This window comes from Podarcis melisellensis (genome assembly GCF_964234715.1).
Source record: "Podarcis melisellensis genome assembly, chromosome: 1".
Lineage (NCBI taxonomy): Eukaryota > Metazoa > Chordata > Lepidosauria > Squamata > Lacertidae > Podarcis > Podarcis melisellensis.
The window spans coordinates 32,297,002-32,319,495 of NC_138528.1; the positions used below are offsets into that span (position 1 = coordinate 32,297,002).

The window sequence follows — 22,494 nt, forward strand, 5'->3', positions numbered from 1 at the left end:
TAAAAACCTGAATTCCCTGCTCACCAAACAGAGGTTCGGGTCTCCAGCTGAGAGAAACATGAAGATCGCCATACAAAGGTGTGTGGAAGGAGGGGTGGTAGCATCTCTCTGAACAAGCTAAAACAATAAGTGGGTATTTGAACTGCTGGTTGAAAGGTAGTGGCCGTGGTAATCATTATTTCCCTTGTTTGTTCAGGACCTTCCAACAAAACAAACAACCTTTTTGTGATTGGATTGACATGGTGTTAACAATTCATTTAATGCCCAAATCAGTATGAATACAGGTAAAGCTCTTACTAATACCAGTACCAGGATGTTAAAGCCACCTCTTTTCCAGGCAACTTTAAACAGCCTCATATAAAGAAGTCAAAGCACCCCTCCTTTAGCAAATACATCTAATGTTCATTAGGCCACGTCATATAGCAACCAAACGGGCTGTAGGAGCCCTATGGCCATCTGTTAAACGCTCATCTACTGCACCTGCAGCCTTTTCCGCAATCTTCGCTTCTGCCACTCTCTCCTGCAGCTCTAAGTCCAGCTTTATTGTCTTCAGCTCCTTGTCTTTTTCAGACAGCCGGTCCTGAAGCTGAAGAGTCGAAACGGCGACATTGTTATTGGTATGTAAAAGTGCACAGGCACAATATTAACTTGCAAGAAAGAGATGCATTTCGTTCTCACAAAATGACTCTCTCAACAAACATCGAGCAACGTAAACACAACTCTTACATTTTTGTTTTCATATAAATAACTTTAAAAAATGAAATTGCCGCCCACTTCCATCCTGATGCGTTATGAAGGGAAAGGAACCTACCGCTATATTCCAGATTTAATTTCACAAACTCTTAACCTACCTAACATACACACAAAGAGAACAATCCTAAAGCATAATGACCAGAGAAGGGAAGTTTCTGGAGCTCAGCAGAACTTACCCGCTAGAAAGGGTGCAAAGTATTGCAGCCTTAAGCAAAAGGTCAAGGCCCCCAAAGTGTGCTAATTTACCTGGTTGAGTTTTCAGATGTGGTTAGCAATTCCAGAACAGGAATTGCTCACCCTAATCTACAGCATAATTCAGGGGTGGTAGCAGAGCTTTATCCACATAATTAAATTGATATTTCTCATCCCTAACCCCACCCAACTGTAGCTCCAGTGCTATGTCAAACATTCCATATTGTACAGCACAGATAGGTGGTTATTAACAACAAGTAAGAGCAAACAAACAAACAAACAAACAAACAAACAAGAAAAGCACACTAAGCCACATGGCCAAAACATTTGGAAAGGATTGAGTTAATATGCCTGTCGCTATTGATTTCATCATTTGTTGTTTACCTGTGCTTTGTTAATTTTTGCCTGTTGCTTTAAACTCGTGTTTTAATGATTTTACTGGTGTTTTTTGCAGCATGCTCTGAAATCTCTTCATGAAGGGTGGGATTATAAATGGAATAAATAATAAGAATATACATACATACATACATACATACATACATACATGCAACAGTCTTAAAAGTTAAGGGTGCTAATAAACAGTGCAACAGAGGTTTCAATTACTCCATACAAGGAACTTCAAATAAACTGAGCAAAAAATAAAAAGTAAACTTGGATATGTCTCTACACTCTGGTTTCTCTTCTGAGTGTATATATCCTTCATAATGAAAACTATGTTGCATTTGAACAGAAGTGTAATACATATTTTTCAGCACTTGAGATCAATAATAATCTGTAATTTCTAACTTATTGCGTTACTATCTTTATTCTAAAATCCACCATGCACTTCTATCACTTAACGAAAAAATGTAATGGTTAATTTAACATTATTATTTTGATAATGAAGTGTGATTATATCTGCAAAACAATTTACTGAGGATTTTACCATTTAATTTATGAAAAATAGATTGCTGTTAGTATAACAAAGCACATTTGAGGGATGCTTAATCTGATAACGTCAAAAACCTTGCACAGACTGACTGTTCTGAGAAGTGGAAAAAATACTGTAAATATGTACAATTTTTAATGTACAATGGATCTCTTAATCATCAATGCAAACCAAAGAGTTTGCTTTGTTACATGGGAGTCTCTTTCTATCAGCTTTGATCCAGGTTATTCAGAGTGTTTAATTAAATCATAGTCAGTTCTGAACAAGGCCAGCCTTTCCAAATTTCCAAATCTGAGCCAAAAAGAACTGCAAAAGAATCTAGATGGCACTATCTGTGATGTCACTGATTTTAAAACAAAAACAAAAAGGCAGACAAGAAGAATATACAAAGATTAACAAACCATGAATCAAATGATCCCTGCAACAAAAGGAAGCTATATCTTGTCAATCAAAACAAACAATAAAGAAAAATTAGAGTAGGTTAATAGGCTTAGAATATTTCACTGTACCTTTTTATTGTTTGTCCTTAGAACATCCAATTCCCTTAAGAGGAATGCAATATCCTTTTCTTTATCTAGGTTTGCTGTGACATGTAAAGGATCCATGTTGTCAGGCATAACTTCTCTTCCTTGCTTTTCAGTAGAGCTAGAGTGAAAAAAGGAAGAAAAACTTCATTGATCAGTTCGTTCAACAAAGAATCTTCTCGTTCAAAGTGATACTTGCTACATTCAGGGCAGGACAAAAGCTATGTAGTAAAACACACACATCGCACCCAGAAGGTCCCATGTTCATTTCCTGGCATAGGTTTGAAGGAAGTAAGTCTGGGGGGAAAGCCTCCGTACAAGACCCAGGTGGCAGTTTTATACCAGTTCACACGTTCATAGTTGTTCCTGGATTTTTAAAACTTTCAAGAAATGCAATGCAAAAATTGCTGCTTCTTAAATTTACATCTATACCACTGTTTTGTAAAGTTTTACATAAAGCATTTGCTATAAATGCACAAAGCATGTGCAGATGTGTCTTCCTTTCTGTCCGATGAGATACCTGTTCCTGTTCTGCAAAGAGTCTCAACCATCATGTAACTACAGAGGTACCTAGAGTTACAAATGCCTCAGGTTACAAACGCTTCAGGTTACAAACTCTGCTAACCTGGAACAGTTACTTCGAGTTGAGAACTTTGCCCCAGGATGAGAACAGAAATTGGCGCAGTGGCAGCAAGAGGCCCCATTAGCGAAAGCACGCCTCCAGTTAAGAATAGTTTCAGGTTAAGAACGAACCTCCGGAACGAATTAAGTTCGTAACTAGAGGTACCACTGTACAGTGATACCTCAGGTTAAGAACGGACCTCCAGAACGAATTAAGTTCTTAACCTGAAACTGTTCTTAACCTGAGGTAGCACTTTAGCTAATGGGGTCTCCCACTGCCGCTGCGCCGTCGCAACACGATTTCTGTTCTCATCCTGAAGCAAAGTTCTTAACCTGAGGTACTATTTCTGCGTTAGATGAGTCTGTAACCTGAAGCGTCTGTAACCCGAGGTACCACTGTACTTACACCAGTCTCATCCCATCACTTTTCTACAACTACCCACTGAATTCTTGTTAGCTTATTTAAGAAGTTCTCTCCCGTGATAATAAAAGAAACTAAAGGTGGGATTCAACCAAGTTCTGCCAGCAAAAGCTCTACATAAGGACTTCCACATGTACTATGGGGATTCCCTCCTCCTTCTCCCCTATGTGCCTTCAAAATTTGCTTGGTGTGGGGTCAGTAGAACCCCTGGCACAATGTGCATGGGGAGAAGGAGGGATCATTCCATCGGGGAAGCCAAAAAGCTTGCCCTGGCAAAGGATTACCGTCATGTGATGCTGAATGCTTCCCTGAGCTTTTAAAAGCCTCAAATGAACAGCTTGCTTACCTTAACCTTTTATCAGTGCAAGAGACAGTGAGATTACATAGCTGCAAATTTTTGGGACAAGCAGTTTGCATAATGCTTAAAGTGGATGTTGGCTGATCAGAACAGTTTAGATGTTCACTTTCAGTCTGAATGGCTTGTTCTCTTGGCTGTGATTTTGCTGAAGAACTGTGCAAATTCAGGTAACTGGGAGCAGAGACATCGTTCTTTTGCTCAGAATTCTGCTCCAAGATTTCTGTTAGAAAAATAACAACATTTTACTGTTTAATTAAAGAAGATGAAAGATGAGCATTTAATGCAGCTGAATGACAATGCTGCTGGCTTCTAAAGAAAAAACAAGTAAAATTTAATGCCAGTTTAACTGCCAGGATTTCCACAGCATGGAAAACCAGCTGTGTGGATTAGTAAGTTGAACACAACCTGCATCCATGCATCTAAGTGGCAGAGAACAGGAGCTCCAGCACATTTCCCAAAGTCATTCAGTACTGAACTATACAAAAAGTATCACATACGAGTACAACTCTTCCAAGACTGTGACTGCAATCAGACATGGCTTCATCGCTGTTTGTTGCAAAAATACAGTTGTTAACATGATCCAAAGTTTATTGATCACGACAACATGACAAGCTGTGGGAGCACCTTGTGACTGTGCTTGAAGAGAAGGAAGGGAGGGGAACTATATGAAGAAGACGAAGATGAAGACGAAGAAGAAGAAGAAGAAGAAGAGGAGGAAGAAAAGTTTGGATTTGATATCCCGCTTTATCACTACCCGAAGGAGTCTCAAAGCGGCTAACATGAGCCTTAAGGATCATGTGGCTTATTCTCATCACACTAAACTATGGTCTAACACAGTGTTTCCCAACCTTGGGTCGCCAGCTGTTTTTGGACTACAACTCCCATCATCCCTAGCTAGCAACACCAGTGGTCAGGAATGATGGGAATTGTAGTCCTCAAACAGCTGGAGACCCAAGGTTGGGAAACACTGGTCTAACACAAGAGTGGGGGAACATCCCCACCCTAGCAGATCAACTGTGACAGATAGTTGGGACAATCTACCTGTCAATCACCTGGTAACAGATGTTGGACAAGTAGGTTGCTCCACTCACCCATCAGTCACTTGCACAAAGCTTCCCAAGCTCCCAACAGCCAGCTGGTTGTCGAGTGCTTGAGAACCTCTGCACAAGGGGCTTTGCCATCCTATCCTCAACACTTCTCAAGCAGTGGGCATATAGCTGGGAAAGCTGCTTCATACAGGGATCAGCTTCATGATCAAGTTCCCCACAAAGACCTCAGTCACAGCTGACCCACCTATTACAGATGTCATATCATGCCATATTACAGATGTCATATATTATATCATGACTGCTGCTCTGACATCATTAGGAAACTGATCCACAAGATGTTCCTACAGTCTCTGCACAAAAATTCCCTAAAATTTTCTGAAAATCCTGCTGTGCTTCCAAGGAACTGAATGCACATCTTCTTTGCATCTTTAACAAAACTATTATGCTATGGACACCTTCATGCAATTCACTATTTACCCACTAAAACAGATAAACTAACAATAGTGAATAGGACCATTTCCCCCCTGTAAGGATAGCTTCATATACAGGGAAGTGTTCTATGTGTAAACTAGATAACTGAATACGTAAATGAAGTTAATTTCTCAAATATCCGGTTGACATTACTGCAATCTGCTTTTTCTTGAAGGAACAACAGCAGCAGCACAATCACTTGTACAGGAAATTTTCCCTTCAAGCTGGGGTTTCTCAAGACCAATAATAGAAAGAACATGAATCTCAATGCCATTTATATTCTGGTGACTTTTAAGGTGATCAGTATTGGAGCGCATGCTTGCCATACAGAAAAGTCCTAGGCTCCATTCCTGGTAAGATTTCCATCTGAACCCAAAAGATCCAATGCCAGAGCTCTGTAGACCAGAGATTGGCAACTTGTGATCCTCCAGATACTGTCCAATGGCAACTCCCATCATCCTTGTTAACTGCACTAGTTGGGACCAATGGAAGTTGGAAGTTCAGGAACATTTGGAAGGCCCCTAAAATTCCCATCCTTAGTGTAAACAGCACCAACCATACACTCAGCAGTGTATGATTTCAGAACAATTTGCATTTGACATAATTGGGGGTATTTGTACTCCATGAGTGGTATCCATGTAGGTTTATCTGTGTCTCTTATGAGTCACCAAAACGAAGAAGTTGACACCACAGACTTTGGCTCCTACTAGTAAACTGCAGTTACATGTAGGGTTTACAGTACATGTTTCATTATGTGTAGTTTTAGACTGAAGTAAAGCATGGCAATCCTGCCAACTTAGCAGTTCGAAAGCATGTCAAAGCGCAAGTAGATAAATAGGTACCACTCCGGCGGGAAGGTAAACGGCGTTTCCGTGCGCTGCTCTGGTTCACCAGAAGCGGCTTAGTCATGCTGGCCACATGACCCGGAATAAAGCGAGATGAGCGCCGCAACCCCAGAGCCGGCCACGACTGGACCTAACGGTCAGGGGTCCCTTTACCTTTACCTTAAAGCATGGCAATATTTTTCCTCACATATTATTAAGGAATAACTACTTATAAAGGTGGTACAGTTAAAACTCAAGAACGTTTCACCCTTCCACTACTGCTAATCAATGATCAGCAAGTTCTCTCAGTCAGAAAAAAAAGTTTTGTACACCACGTTTTACTCCCTACTCAATATTCCTTAGCTCTCTGTGTTACAACGTAAGCCCTAGGTTTAGTTAAGTAATAAGACAAAAATCTGTAGAAGAGAGCTGATCAATACATATATTGTGTCAGCTAGAAGAGACATATAAAATAGACCTAGAAATATCCAATTTGTGATTTATTAAAGAATTCGGATAGGACTGCCAGATGTGTTCTGACAGTATAAAAACAAACATAATTAAACTTGTGCCATCTGTAGGCACAATTTTGTGCTCAATACCGTTTCACAGGGTTGAACAGAGAGATGCATGACTGCAACTCTGCCCATGCAGTGGGGAATTTGCCCAGCTTCTTCCAGCTACAGCCTCTTAGTCTTTGCCCTGTGAAAAGCTGCTCTTGAGGGTTGGAAAGCCCACAGGAATAGCACAAGGCATGGCTCAAGGAGGCTGCTCTGGAAATTGATCTAAATTGGAGAGTTTCTGCACAAACAGAATCTGTATCACAGCCATGAGGCTATATACCACAGCACTACTCTTTTCTAAAGTGGAAACAATTAGATGACAAGTTTTTTGTTTTTATAATGAATCAACCCCCATTAGAATTATGAATCAAGAACACGGTGCCCACATACGCCTTCCCTAAATGAACATTGCAAAGTTAATTCCCTGAAATCGATGTAGGTGAATGCCTCACTTTCTAGTGTCCTACTCTGAGTGCTTCCACTTTGTTCCCAGTTTTATTTTCCAACTCTGGCCACACACAATGGATACAAAGCATAAGTACCTGTTACTGCACTGGTTCATGCTCATTCCTGCTATCCTTACTTCTGCCTTTCCATCCCAACTCCTGTTCTCTCCCCACCTCATTGATATTTAGAACGCGAGGTCCATGGATCAGAAATTTGTCTTTGGTGCTCATTTTTCTCTGTTATGCACCATGTACATGTATTGCAATCAATAATAACAACAATACTCAAAATACCATTGTATGAAAACAGTTATGGTCCACCAACCACAAAAACACTACAATATGTAAGATCATTAAAATAAACACCATTTGCAAGATAAAAATGAAGAGAGATTTAGTACCCACTGAGGTTCTAGTAGAAAGGCAATTTTAAGGAAACCCCAAAGGTAGTAATTCCCTTTCTCAAATTCAAGAAACATTAATGAAATCCTATTTTTGTTTTCTTAAAAGTAAATTCCATCATAGTTAGTGAGGCTTACTCTTAGGTAAGTGTACATAGGATTGAAGTCTAAATTTAGCCACCACCTCCACCAGCCCAGTTTGGCAGATACCGCCTTTCATAACCTCTTCTCAAAGCTGGCTAATCATAATTTTAGTACTCAGTGTCAACTGTGATCATTAAGCACTTACTGTGTAAATATCACGAGCTTCCTTAGGCATTTGCTTATTTTTATTTTTTTTGCAATTCATTAACATGATATTATTTCCCAGCATTAGATTTAGGAGAGAAATCCGTTGCAGTTGTGCAGATTTTTTTGTTCTGTGCCTGGGCATTAAGACCATTTTTGAGATTCCACGCATATACAATCAAAATAGCAGTATTGCTAGACAGATAGTAAAAAAAAGATGACGACGAAGCAGAAGCGGGGAGGGCAATTTCAATGAAACACAATGTTAGTTCTAATGGACGGATGATTGTGTTTGGTCTTTTGAAACTTTGAAGTATAGGTAAGTCTTGATCACACAAATTAATAAATCCTAAAGCTGGAGTTAACAATAACCATTACACCCAAATTCTGCAGCTTAGCCCAGGCAATTTTTCAAAAGGTCAGGTTGTGAACTGGAGAAGATCAGGGAGGTCCACCGCATAGCTTTGTTGCCAGGCACCTCCCGTCTGGATTGTTGCAGGCATTTATTAGTATTCGTCAGCAGACTCAACAAAGCAAACAAGAAATTCAAGCACGAATAATAAAATGAAAATGCTGCTATATAACCCTTTGTCATTCAGCAAATATGGGACTTTTTAGCTACATTGTTCCTAAACCTGGGTTACTACTTTAATTTTTCTCCACCGGGCTGACTGAGCGAGTATGCATGTGTGTTAAATGCAGAGCTCCCTTAACAACTGCAGGACTGCCATTTAATCTGTTGGTAGATGGACCACTTCCTGTGGGAATTCTAGCTATGACTTCCAGATCCACCAAATAAATCTCAGATTAAGAATCCAAATGAAACCTGCCTTTGGCAGATAAAAAAAAAATGTCAAGATGGATATAAACAGTAAAATTATAAATTATCTAGGTGCTGCACACTGCTTTGATGCGCCGGGTTTTCTTTGTGTGTTGTTTATATTTTACTGCAGTATCACAACTACACAAGGTATTCGTCAAATGTCACACTTTTATAATATTGGAGGCATCATTAAAACTGTTTGGCTAAGGACCTTGAAGTGTTTAAGCAGTAGCTCAAAAGTATATTTGTGCAAAGTAGAAGAATAAATTTACATATCAGCAGCAGCTCATAAGGGATGAGTAAATATTCTGTTTATCTCTCATTGTAATTCAGGTTAGTTTAAATACAGGGCTTCAAGATATCATTACAATCTATATAGATTTATTACATAATTTCCAAACACAGTGCCTGGTGGAGTTTTACTCAGCCAAACTAGTACTGGGGTTTTCTATCTAAACCAGCATTTTAAAAAGGGAAGAAAGTAAGCCTTTCCATTATATATACTCACATATATATATACTGTGACACCTGGCAGATAACACTCTTATTATATATTTCCTCATCAATTATCCAAATCTTAATTATCTAAATTTCCTTTTTATGTGGAGCAAGGTCATGTCCCTGCATACCCTTTAATTAAACAGAAATCCTCTTTGTCACCCAAATTTATTCAGGTATTAATGCCAATACGATAAATTTTATAATTTAAAATGGCAAAATTAGATAACCACACACACACACACACACACACACATGCCCCCTGCCTTATTGAAATAACATACCTTTAAAGTACATGTTTTATTTTTTTAGCCTGCATCACAATAACATTAAGGCCACTTTAGGCAATAATGAGCTGATAAACGTCATTCTCTGGAAAACGGTACATTAAACATGCAGGCAAAATCTTTGATAATCTCATTTCATCTCTGATGCATCCCCCTGGAGGACATGAACTGGTTTTTAATGAAAAAAATGGTTATGTCTTTGCTCATCATACCTGTAGCAAGGCTGGCCTGGTCTAAATTTAAGCTTTACACTTCTTGATAATAAAACTCTATCCAAAAATGTTTATAAGCAAAGCAATAGCCAGACATTTGCAGTACTTGTGATAATTTCCCTAAACCTTATTTGGAAGATACCTGACAACTCCAAAAAGTGTACAATACTGGCAACGTAAAGCCATGGAGTCCAAGCGGTAAACACCAAATTATATTAAAGTTGAAGAAACACAGCATTAAGGGATGCCAACTTGCCTTTGAGAATGAACAGGGGTACTTAGCAGTCACTGCTCTCCTTTCTCAATATACTGTATCGGTTTTCAACAAATCAAATCAAACCTCAAGAGATAGGTACTCGGTTGCTCCGTCAAGAAGGAACTTATGAGTTAGATGCGAGCAGCTTCTTCTTTTTTAAGCCCTCACAGTATTGCTTATGTCAAAGTATTCAAAAAAAAAATTGAGGAAGAAGGGAAAAAGAAAAAGCTGTGAGTGGTCAACTTAGTATTTAACTTAAAAAATATTGAATATAGTTGCCTTTGCTCTTCATCCTTCAGGTTTTTGGTTGTTTTTTTACATTTGTATACACCAAGTATCACTTATATTCGCTGATCCATAATGGCCGCTCAGCCCATCCATAAAAGGTGGGTGGCGGTTGTGACCTGGCGCATGAGCTCCTTCACCTCCCCGTGTAATAAAAGGTCATATATATATAAATATAGAAAATAAATGTTCATAAATGTACGAATCTAGCACGTACATAGATATGTGGACCATTTTGACTCCCAAACTGACCAAATGTTTTCTCTGCAAGGAGGTGAGGGAGCCTTCCCATTGTCTCAGGAATTAAGTGATCACCATCTCAAAGGAATGGCCAGACTACCAGGAAAAGCAATCAGATAAGGCATTATCAGATAACCTGGCAGACAGGAAAAACAACAACATTCAAATTTCTGTTGTAGACCGCCTTTTCTGTGACGTGGGTATGATGTTTGTGGGGTGTGGTCTTGGGTTACACTCCTTCTGTGTTGTATGTATGATGTATGTATGGAGGGGTGGTCTTGAGCTCCAGGGCAGGGAATTTAAAACGTCTATATAAGGGCAGGCTCACCTTTGTCCAGGGTCCTCCTCATCTCTCCTGCGTGTGAGGGGAGCACCCTGTTGCAACAGCCTTAATAAAGATCAGGCTTTGCTTCTCAATATTCTCTGGTTGGCCTCTGTTATTTTCTCCTACTGATGGAGAACCTACAAAAGACTCTATAAAGGGCTCTTGCATACCCCATAAGGGAATAAGGGCAGACACGCCAGTTTCCTATGTGGTCATTGGCTCGCACCCCCTGGCTATAGCAGAGCATCACGGGTCACCCACCAGACCCTGTTTTGAATCGTGCCTATCCGTGGTGGCCTGGGGGACGTGATCAAGGGAACGGACATGGAGTGGTAGTTTTCTCTCTGGTCCACTTCCAAACCATAAAGAACTAGCCGGTGCTGTTCACTGCAGCCCAAGCCACTCCCACCACTGCATATGTAAATGGAGAGGACTGGGGGCCCTTCTCTTCTTTTATGTAGTCATTGCAGTTACAGATAGGTAGCCGTGTTGGTCTGCCATAGTCAAAACAAAAAAAAAAAATTCCTTCCAGTAGCACCTTAAAGACCAACTAAGTTAGTTCTTGGTATGAGCTTTCGTGTGCATGCACACTTCTTCAGATACACTGAAACGGAAGTGTATCAGTGTATCTGTTTCAGTGTATCTGAAGAAGTGTGCATGCACACGAAAGCTCATACCAAGAACTAACTTAGTTGGTCTTTAAGGTGCTACTGGTAGTCATTGCAGTTTTGGATGAGAGGCAGAAAGGACTTTAGAGTTCTGAAAACAGGGGCAAATGGCTTTTCTCCATATGAAATGGACTTATGAATTGTAGCTTTTCTCCATATGGCTTTTCTCCATATGAAATGGACTTATGAATTGTAGCAGGTTCTTGCTTTCTAATGACAAATAAAAACATCAGAAGAAACTAATGGAGACATGTTTATAGGCTTTACGACATTCTGCAAGAAAAAGAAGAAATTACTGCGAAGGTTGTGAGTCCCTAGTTCAGGGTAGCCAACCTGCTCCCCTCTCCATGTTGTGAACTGCTCCTGATGCTGTGGACGATTCCTACCGTCCCTGGCTATTGGCAATGCTGCCTGGGGCTAATGGGAGTTGTAGTCTGAAACAGTGGCAGGGCACCATGTTGACCATCATATAACCCATTCTATATGAACTGTTTGCTGCTCCTCACCGGAATTCCAGCAACCATAAATCTTTTTTCATGAGAAAAAAGGGGAATCAGGCACCCAGCAGAAAATGTTTGAGCAACTACTTGGAGAAACGGAGATGTAAGCAGCTTGCTTTATTCTGCGAACAACCGTCAAGATGAGCCTCTGCCAGGTTTATTCAGTGGTGGCCAACTTTATTGGCAAGTGCCATTCTGCTGTGTATAGATGATGGAGAAATGATAGATAGTATGAGAGACAGCTGACAGGATGATCATAACAACACTATCTCCTACTTAAGACTTGACTTGTACCCCTCTAACCCCACTGCCATGAAGGAAAGAAAGAAAAAGCCAGCATCTTGAATAAAGATCTAGCATGGGTTAGAAATGGAAAAAGGGGTGGTGAACAAAGAAAAGATGTTTAAATACACAACACAGTAACTCTTCCATAATACTAAGGGCTAAGCCAATGTGGTACCCTCCAGACATTGCTGGAATCTAGCTCAGATCAGCTCCAGTCAGCATGGCCAATGCTGGGATCCACCATCTGGGCAGCACCACATCAGCTACTCATAGACTGTAAACTCCATGTGCAATTCTTTGAATGAGCCCATTATTTCTGAACTGCAGCTAAATTGAACTGAATAAAATCCTAACCCCGGGGGGTGGGGGAGAGATCGTAAAAAAATCACAACACAAAAAAGAATAGTATTTACAGCTCTAACGCATACTTCCTAAGCCTCCAATGGCCATGACAGATCAGGGATTTTGCAAACTGAACTACTGTACGTTGGAACACAAATATACTGTTGCACGCCCCCCCCCCAATCCATGGATGGATTGCTAACAGATTCGGTGGGTGGCTAACAGACTGAGGTTGAATCCTGACAAGACAGAAGTACTTTTTGGGGGGAGGGCAGGCAGGTATGGGTGACTCCCTGGTCCTGAATGGGGTAACTGTGCCCCTGAATGACAAAGTGTGCAGCCTGGGAGTCATTTTGGACTCACAGCTGTCCATGGATGCGCAGGTGAATTCTGTGTCCGGGCCAGCTGTCTACCAGCTATGTGTAAGTCTCAGAACTTGCAAATGGTCTCTTTGAAAGAATTAACCTTTTGAACCTTTCTTAGGGTATAGTGACCCCTAAAGGTACTAAAGTTGAACTGGCTACAGAGGTTCTAAAATGTAATAGAATGAATACATGTTTGTTGCTGGCTGTGAAAAGGGGAGTCTGAAGGACACCTTTGGATCTTGTTAGGTGCAGTGGTCCAGTTTCCTCTGAGCCACATCTTAGAAACCTTGATCTGGCAATAATGGAAAAGGAATTCAACAAGTGGGTATAGTGACCATTCATAAAACAGCCATAAGTCAAGGAAACATTTCCTGTGGAGATCACAACTAACCCCATTGCCAACTACAAAAAAGGAAACTCATGCCACAACAGTCTGCATAATAGTTAGGATGGCTTCCCAAAGGAGATTTCTTTCTTTCTTTCTTTCTTTTCTTTCTTTCTTTCTTTCTTTCTTTCTCACCCGTGATATTCAACGTTTAACCCACTTCCCCATAAATTCTCTATATTTTATGCTTTGTGGACCCATTTCATGAGTTGTTGTAAAAACAGAACAGTTGGGTGGTGAACTCCAGTCCACAGCTTGGATGTGGCCTTCTAGGCCTCTTTCCTCCCAGTCTTTGGCACTCTCCCCAAAGCAACCTCTCTCTGTGCCCTCCTTGAGTGCTTTTGTCTGGCTAAAACATCTCATTGAACTGTGATAATGCCCCTTGATTGCCAGGATGGAGAAATTTGTAGAGAAATCTCTGGCCTTTGCATGGCTGGAATCTAGCCTCCTGTACAAAGGTAAACAAAATCACATCAATGGCTCTACCCGCTGAGGCTTCTGGCTCTTCCTACCTCTGGCAAGCAGCCCCTGAATAGTTTTCAACCCCTTGGGGGCTGAAAAAAAGGGTTCCCAATTTCAATAGTAGAATATGCTGGTACAACAGGGTGCTGGTCTTGCAGTTTCACCTTGTCTAGATTCCAGTCCTTAACATTTCTCCTCCATCCTGCTCACTCACAAGAGGGCCCAAACAACATTTAGGAAACAGCCCTCCTTCTACATTCATACAAGCACCAAAGAGCACAAAGCTCTGCAGGAGAGAAATGGCCAGAGAGAAGGGAGATGAGAGAAACCCCTTTCTTAGGAGAGTTTAAGTGGAAAGTTAGATATATGCGAGAGGAGGAGTAAGTTCCCTTCAGGACTGAGATTGAAGCAGCACGAAGCACTGGGACATATATACACACAAGTGTGAATGTAATGTGATTCTAACTAGGGATTTTCTGATCTATTATGTTCTTGTGTTTCTTGTGGCAAGCCACTCACAGCTGTGGAGTAAATGACATTTACTACTACTCCTCCTTCTTCCTTCCCTACACAACGCTGAATCTTCTGCCCCAAGGGACCCCGGTAGACAGATCAGAAGGCTCCTGGTTTGAATCTTGGTCAACTCAGAATCCAGTTTCTAACCACAAATGTCAAGTTCCCTGCCTCCAGCCCATTTCCCAATGCAGTTTTATGTTTGAAGAACTCCACACTCCTCCTTCTTTTTAATCTTTCCTTTTTAGCACATTACATTTAACTGCTTATTAAATCAAATTGAAGCAAACAAGATGGCTGCTCTGGCTACTGGCTCTCTTCAGTTTGTAAGGGATTAGCACTAGGCAATGCTGTTGCTAGCCTGTAACTTCTCCATGCCTGCAGCTTGGTCTTGGTTTTATGTGGAGAAACAGGAAGCTGATGCTTTTCAGAGCCTGTAATTTAGAGCTGCTAGGTCAACCAGAGATGCACCTAAAATAATAGTACAAAAAGGGTTTTCTGTTTGTAATTTTGATTAAAGTGGATATTCTTCAGAGAGAATGAAATCAGTCAGTCACTTTGATATTGACTCAAAAGCTGCTGGTGATAGGAAGAATGGATGAATTGCTAGTGTTGATGTACTTTCAGTGCTTCCTTGGAAACTAGAGAGAGATGGGCGTAGTGCAATTAACCGTGAAGTGTACCTCTACTGAACCACCAGTACAGCTCTCCAATGCTAAAAGGGAGGCAGGTTTCCTCTTGCATTATTTTGCATTCATAAAGATGTTCTAAACCCTTTCAGGAAAAAGAAAAGCGGCAAGACAAGGAACAGCACGTGCAAAGAAATGCAACATATGCCTCTCTCTCTCTCTGCACCCATGATCCATTTGCCAAGGCTGCATATGTGGACCTCTTCCGGCCCAGATGCAATTGAACTGACCTTTGGAAGGGACAATGGGGCTTCCGTCTGCACCTGCCGCAGGTAGTTCCTCCCAGCTGATACCACATTTATTTACTTGCTTACTGTCTGCACTTACAACCCACCCTTCAACAAATGGTTGCAGTAATGTCATAATTAAAATAAGTAGAACTTACACTAACGTCAGAAACTAAAACTGCAAACATCTAATGACAACAACGAACAAAACAGAACAGCTAGTCACAGCAATTTATTTTGTTAATCACGAGTTCCATATAGATGCTGAAGGTCCTTGTGTTTCCATGTATGTGTCTCTGCCTAAGCATTCTGGGGGGGCACACTGTTTGGCGTGAGCTGTCTTGTCCTCCTGACCAGGTTACTGCCCCCAGCTCTGCTCCTGAATCTGAACTGGAAGGAAAAGAGTGCTTGGGGGAGGGCCTCCTCTTTGTTATCAAGGGCAAGGCAGCCAGAACTGCTGCCAACGTTGGCTATAATTTTCAGAACTGTAACTTTCAGAACTCTTGCTCAAGTTGCAGCGTTGGATGGTAGAGCAACTCTCCACGATACATGCGATAAGTAAGGCTTAATTCGCTTAAAGCTATGGTTTTCCCAGTAGTAATGTATGGAAGTGTGAGCTGGACCATAAAGACGGCTGATCACTGAAGAATTGATGCTTTTGAATTATGGTGCTGGAGGAGACTCTTGAGAGTCCCATGGACTGCAAGTAGATCAAACTTATCCATTCTGAAGGAAATCAGCCCTGAGTGCTCACTGGAAGGACAGATCCTGAAGCTGAGGCTCCAATACTTTGGCCACCTCATGAGAAGAGAAGACTCCCTGGAAAAGACCCTGATGTTGGGAAAGATTGAGGGCACAAGGAGAAGCGGACGACAGAGGACGAGATGGTTGGACAGTGTTCTCGAAGCTACCAGCATGAGTTTGACCAAACTGCCTGGCGTGCTCTGGTCCATGGGGTCATGAAGAGTTGGACACAACTAAATGACTAAACAACAACAAATTCACTTGGAACGGCATGAAGCAAGGAAGCCTACAGGAGTAAGATGCAAGGAAAATGGATGGACAGCATGGATAATGCAGCTAGGACACACATCTAGAGTTTTTCTTTCTAGAATTGAAGGCATAGTCCCTCTCCCCAATTGGCAATGGGACTGAAATACATGGGAAGGGAAAGGTTAGCTGTTCCCTCTGCAGCCCTGATTCCAATACAGTCGTACCTTGGTACTCGGACATTTTGGCTCCCGAGCATCGCAAACCTGGAAGCGAGAGCTCCTGCAGCCAATCGGAAGCCGCGTCTTGGTTTTCAAACCTTTCTGGGAGTCCAATGAACTCCCGGAACGGATTAAGTTTGACAACCAAGGTACGACTGTAAATATTGTTTCCTGCCCCCCTCCCCCGCCACAATTAACCTCAGGGGGAAAGCTCCCATTCATACCATTGGGAGCTCTCCCACCACCAGCAAACTGCACCATAGGACATATACTGTATTTTTCACCCTATAGGACACACTTTCCCCCCTCCACAAATGAAGGGGAGATGTGTGTGCGTCCTATGGGGCAAATGCAGGCTTTCGCTGAAGCCTGGAGAGCGAGAGGGGTCGGTGCGCACCAACCCCTCTCGCTCTCCAGGCTTCGCGCAGCTCTCCGCAAGCCGTGGGAGCCCGGCGCTGAGCTCAGAGTTGCCTGCATGCCGAAGCCCTTTATTTCCCCCCCAAAAAACTAGGTGCGCCTTATGGGCCGGTGCGTCCTATGGGGCGAAAAATACGGTACTCGCTGTCAAGATCAGGGCTCAGCAAACTTTTTCAGCAGGGGGCCGGTCCACTGTCCCTCAAACTTTGTGGGGGGCCGGACTATATTTTTTTTTTGGGGGGGGGAATGAATGAATTCCTATGCCCCACAAATAACCCAGAGATGCATTTTAAATAAAAGCACACATTCTACTCATGTAAAAACACCAGGCAGGCCCCACAAATAACCCAGAGATTCATTTTAAATAAAAGGACACATTCTACTCATGTAAAAACACGCTGATTCCCGGACCGTCCACGGGCCAGACTGAGAAGGCGTTTGGGCCGGATCCAGCCCCTGGGCCTTAGTTTGCCTACCCATGGTCAAGATCATGGCTGCAAAGGGTTAAACTCCCCCCCCCATCGCACACACCGAAACCCCAATGCTAATACCTCCCCCTATTTGTAATTACAGAAAGAAAACTCAGGTGTGCTTCCCAGCCATTGTGCAATTAGGATAGCAGTTCAGCCCTCTGCTACGTATATATTATCCTTCCAGACAAACAAAAAAAAAGGTCTGGTTTAAAAGGAACATGCTTGCAGTTACATCACTTAACAGAAAAGAAGTGAACTTTTTTTAAACAGTCACTTTTACCTACCAGCAGGAACAAATGCATTCCATCCAGGCATTGCCTAGCGTTGGCATAGCCCCTGGGGTTATGTATCAATACCTCAGAAGTCCTTACCTTTTGACCAGTCCTCCATTTGTATTTCTGAACTTGTTTGATCTGGCAAGGTCTCCGCGTCTTACTCCAAGACTTCAGAGCTAAAGTAAAGCCAAGTCTAGATAAATAAACGTAAAACAATATATCAGAACACACCTATACCTTGCCCTTATTTGTCAGGGAATTTACAAGACAAATGACTCAAAAAAAATGTTTATAATAGGACAATAAAACCTGTTTATTTTAACAGGTGACATTAAATTGACTTTCACAGTAAAAGATATTTCTGTTCACACTTTCAGTTTAGATAGATTTATTCTGTTCTCTGTTGAATTTAATGATGGTGTTGAGAAACATATTAGTCCTCAAAGCCTGATCCTGGCAACAGTTATTACAAAATAGAATGAGTAGGTCCAGGAAAGCAAATATGATTACTTTTTTCTTGGTCTGCATTACCAGTGGTAGTTAATGCAGGATTAGGTCACGTCAAGGTTTTGCTCTGCATAATCCTTAGGTATATATGCAAGTATTACAGAGAGAAAGTTCTCACAATATTTTCAGATTCGTATTAAGATACATAAATCACCATGTTAACATTTTTAATTTGTGAGAATAGTATGTCCATTAGAGACAATGTGGAATTACTGTTATTATGCCTGCATTATCACAGTTTTGTGACTTTTTGGTTGGTCTTAATAAAGGTATTACCCAACCATGGGTTTTGGAAAGTTTTTCCCTTTCCTGGTCCAACATGGCTACCCTTGTTCTTCATGTTTCTTATAAGAAGAAAATTTATTTCTTAGGAACCCCAGATGGCCATAAAATGAAATAAAATGAGAAACCTAGCCATCATGTGGTTATCAAGTTCAAAATAAGGAACAAGAACACTTAAAAAAAATTATAGATAAGTAGCTTATACTGTATAGCCCGTACTTGATTCAGCTCTAAGAATACACAGTGAAAGCAAGATGAGAGATTTTAAGGGACTTTCTTCTCAGGAGTGAGAGAGAATATTACCTCAGACCCTGAAGTCTGAATTTCTTACAAAAAGTCCTCAAATGAAGCTGTAACTTTGGCTTTTTCAGTTCTGTGTAACTGTGTTGATTTGGGGTTGGCAATTCCCCCCCCCCCATATAAGTTCCTCATTTACTTTTGGATTAGCTGGAAATATAGAAGGTTATTATTAATATCAAAGAAATGTGTTTTAAGTCAATGAAGTCTTTCCTCTACATATTGCACAAAAAGGTCCATAATAATTGCAGTCTTTTAATAAGGTATTCATATAGCAAGAGATGAAGAAAATACAGTCTTTAATAACCTCTGGAGTATTTTAAAACATGTCTTAGGGCCTTAAAGTGCCTAGTAATATACTATTTAAAACCACAATTTTATCCCTCCACAATATACAGTCATACTTCCCCGCCATTTACCCAGCTAATGAATGCCAGCAATTAGTAAAATGTAATCCCACTGCACAATCAGTTTAATGCTTTTAGCACTCAGAAAAGTAAACACCAAATTAATACTGCTCAAGCCATATCAGATCCTACTTGGAAGCAAGCAATTATAGTTCAGCTCCTCAGGTGTAATTAAATGATTGGAATGATTTAGTTCCATAAATGCAAGTTAATTCATAAGCAAGCAACAAATATACTGGGAGTAATTACAAGAAACATTGGCAGTCTAAGCAGGGCATGCTCTTTTATACACCTGGTATAGGAAAATGCTGCCCTCTCCTGGATATCGAATGTGATTATCCACTCCAACAGCCACACTAATGTGAAGTATGGCAAAATGCAAGGTGTGAACACAGGAGAATCTTTGAAGGTTAAAAGTCATTACTGCATTTCACACGCACAAACCATCAACTATGGTATTAGCCATAGTAGATTGCCAGCAAGAATTACTTAAATTACACACAGCCAGCGTTCATGGGCTTGCAGGAAAATGAGTCTTGTTGATCCGCAATGGAATTAGACGGACAGCTTTATTCACAAAGCACTTCTTACACAAATATAACCTGCTCGGAGAAAATCATTTACAATGTCACGTATAAAGACTATGCAAATGTCTGTTTTGTGGAATGTACACAATTTAGGAAAAGGCTTCCCAAAATATGTTTCCACAGAAATATAGAACTGGCACAGTTATCTTGCATGATGATGGCTGCAATCTTATACCCATTTATAGCTGGGAGGAAGCCGTACTGAACTCAATAGGACTTCTTTCCGAGTAGAGATGAATAGGATTTCACTGTACATTTTTTCCTATGCAGGGATTATATCCTACCCACGTTTAAAATAATCCCCCTAACCAGCGTATTAAAGATTTAAGGCTATTCCAGGGTCATGAACATATTCTATTTCTAAAGAGAAAATATATTCTATACAGTCAATTTTTGAAAATACATTAAAAAAAATCTTTAAAACTGCACTGGGAAAACTTACCATTGCCTTCAGTTATATATCTATAATCCATAACCAAACATTAATAAATAAAATTATTATTATTAATAATAATAATAATGATGAAGGCTGTTAAATAGTGTACACTGATGATGTTTAATAGCGTATACTGAAAATGCACACAGATTACAATAACTTATTTTCAGAGTACAACATGCATTACAATCTAGTTCAAGTTAGTTAAGACCCACTGAAGTCAACAAGTTATTTGTGACTAATTTGATATCAATGACGCTTAAGGGCGACAAATTTTAGCTGCCTTGGGGCTACGTTGTCTTTTTAATCACAGTTAAATAATTTCTGTTGGTGTTGACTGAATCAGGAGTTTTCTTTGACAGCTGCCTTCAGATACCGTAAAACTATAATAATTATTTTCAAAACCAATATTATTTAGTTTACAGTATTGTGGTAAAGTGAGAAGGAAATAAGCTTTATATATCTGTGAAACCACATACAGCCTTCCTCTGTACAGACATCACTAATGTGTCAGTGTGTTTTTGAAGCTTTAAACAAATCAAGAACATAAGCACACTTAGATATTTGTTTACATCAGCCACCAGACACTGCAATTTGTGTAAAAAGCATAAACATATATAAACATAACCAAGCATTGCCAAATTATACAAATTAAAAGATACTAGAGTATACCACCCTCTCTTAACAGACAGAAGCAAATGAAAGGTTATGTTAAACAAACAATAATATGGAATTTGAATCACAACACTGAGTCACTTTTAAGACTTTGTGCTTTAGTCTCTCCATGGATGCTTTTTTTCTTTTTTGCAACAAAACATGCTTATCTTATTAATCTTTAAATGTTTTCAAATAACCCTTGTAGATACGAATTCAATTATTTTATTAGAAGACATATTATTAATTTTAAAATGTACAGCACATTTACTTTGCCCTTTAATGCCATGGTCTTATTTTTCTATTCAAATCTTGTACACTGTAAGTTAATTGCTTTTGGAAACTACTTATTATTCATGTAAAAATTAATGTGCCAATGTGTTTAAATCCTTTTAAATGACCATTCATGCATCCTTCCCGTTTAAGTACCGATGAAATCTGTCAAAGATATCAGTGCAAGATGGTTTTAAAGAAAGTTCCAATAAAGATTTTTCCCCCTGCTAACATAAGATTTTCATTTTCACCAACTTTACTTGAATTCCATTAATTTTTTAAGCTGCTTTTAATAAATTCACCAAGTAAAATTTTTTAGGCCCCATAGTCTGTCATTTGTGTTCCAGCTGACTCTATGAATATTAATAACAGTGTTATCCTGATTAAATAGGCTTCATATGAAATCCCTGTGAATCCTATAGCTCAGACATCTCATTTTTTCCAACTCTATGAATTTGGATTCAGACATTATGCTGGAAGAAATCTTTAATAACAGATCTACTGGTACATTTCTGTATTCTTAAGCAAGAACGAGATCTTCTCATAATTCAAACAATTAAAAGAAACACGTCTACATCTTAAGGTTTCAGGCTTTCTGTAAATACACACAACACATCTTAACTCTAATGGAAACTTCGGCATTTTCAGAACAAAGGACTGGGTACCTATTAAAAAGTAATACTCATGTCTCTCCCAATACGCACCTTATTTGGTCTTAATTCATAGGTGCTTTGCAGTTACGAACATGTGATTAGATAGAGGAGACCTTCAGGTCTCGTTGCAAGAAGGTGCATCGGATTCAAACCCAAGACTTGGCACACATATGTCTATCTTGTTTTTATATATTTTTAATGAAATTAAGTAGTCGTTTACCACAACCTCGTTCAGCAATAGCTTTAACCAAAAGCAAACCATAAGCCTTTCCAGGGACCTCTCCAGGAAAAGAGTGAATTATTTTTTTAATAAATAGTCACAGGACCTGACCTCCTCTGAGAGGAGGATAGTGTTGAGAAACTGCTGCCTGATTATAATGTGGGTAGGCTATCACTACAGATTTGCTTTAAAGCAAGCAGGGAACCGTTCCTTAGCCCAAGAGCTGCATCCCTTGGGCTCACCCATCTGGGAAACACTTGCTGGTGGTTGGCAAGGCCAAAAAAGAGGGTGTGACCAAAGTGGGAAGGGCTAAATCTGGTACAGTGGTACCTCAGGTTACATACACTTCAGGTTACAGACTCCGCTAACCCAGAAATAGTGCTTCAGGTTAAGAACTTTGCTTCAGGATGAGAAGAGAAATTGTGCTCCGGCGGCGCGGCGGCAGCAGGAGACCCCATTAGCTAAAGTGGTGCTTCAGGTTAAGAACAGTTTCAGGTTAAGTACGGACCTCCGGAACGAATTAAGTACTTAACCTGAGGTACCACTGTATATACATACACCACACCCAGACAACACAGAGGGAATAGAGAGGAAGCCCCAA

The 22,494-nt window shown here is 40.4% G+C and overlaps 1 protein-coding gene across 4 annotated transcripts in view; it reads right to left on the bottom strand.

Annotated features, from left to right (window-relative positions):
- The window catches only part of MIPOL1 (mirror-image polydactyly 1), a 189,081-nt gene that overhangs the window by 139,307 nt on the left and 27,280 nt on the right, over positions 1-22,494 (bottom strand). Inside the window, exons 1-5 of one of the 4 annotated variants that reach the window (XM_081913625.1) lie at positions 18,670-18,768; positions 17,674-17,770; positions 3,786-4,017; positions 2,383-2,518; positions 481-586 (exon numbers count right to left, since the gene is read on the bottom strand). In XM_081913625.1, coding sequence (XP_081769751.1) covers positions 481-586; positions 2,383-2,518; positions 3,786-4,017; positions 17,674-17,692 — 493 coding nt within the window. In that variant the 5' untranslated portion in view covers positions 17,693-17,770; positions 18,670-18,768. Of the gene's footprint in view, positions 1-480; positions 587-2,382; positions 2,519-3,785; positions 4,018-4,294; positions 4,434-9,915; positions 10,057-17,673; positions 17,771-18,669; positions 18,769-22,494 lie in introns of those variants that run through there. The other 3 variants (XM_081913624.1, XM_081913627.1, XM_081913626.1) reach the window with 3 other exon arrangements.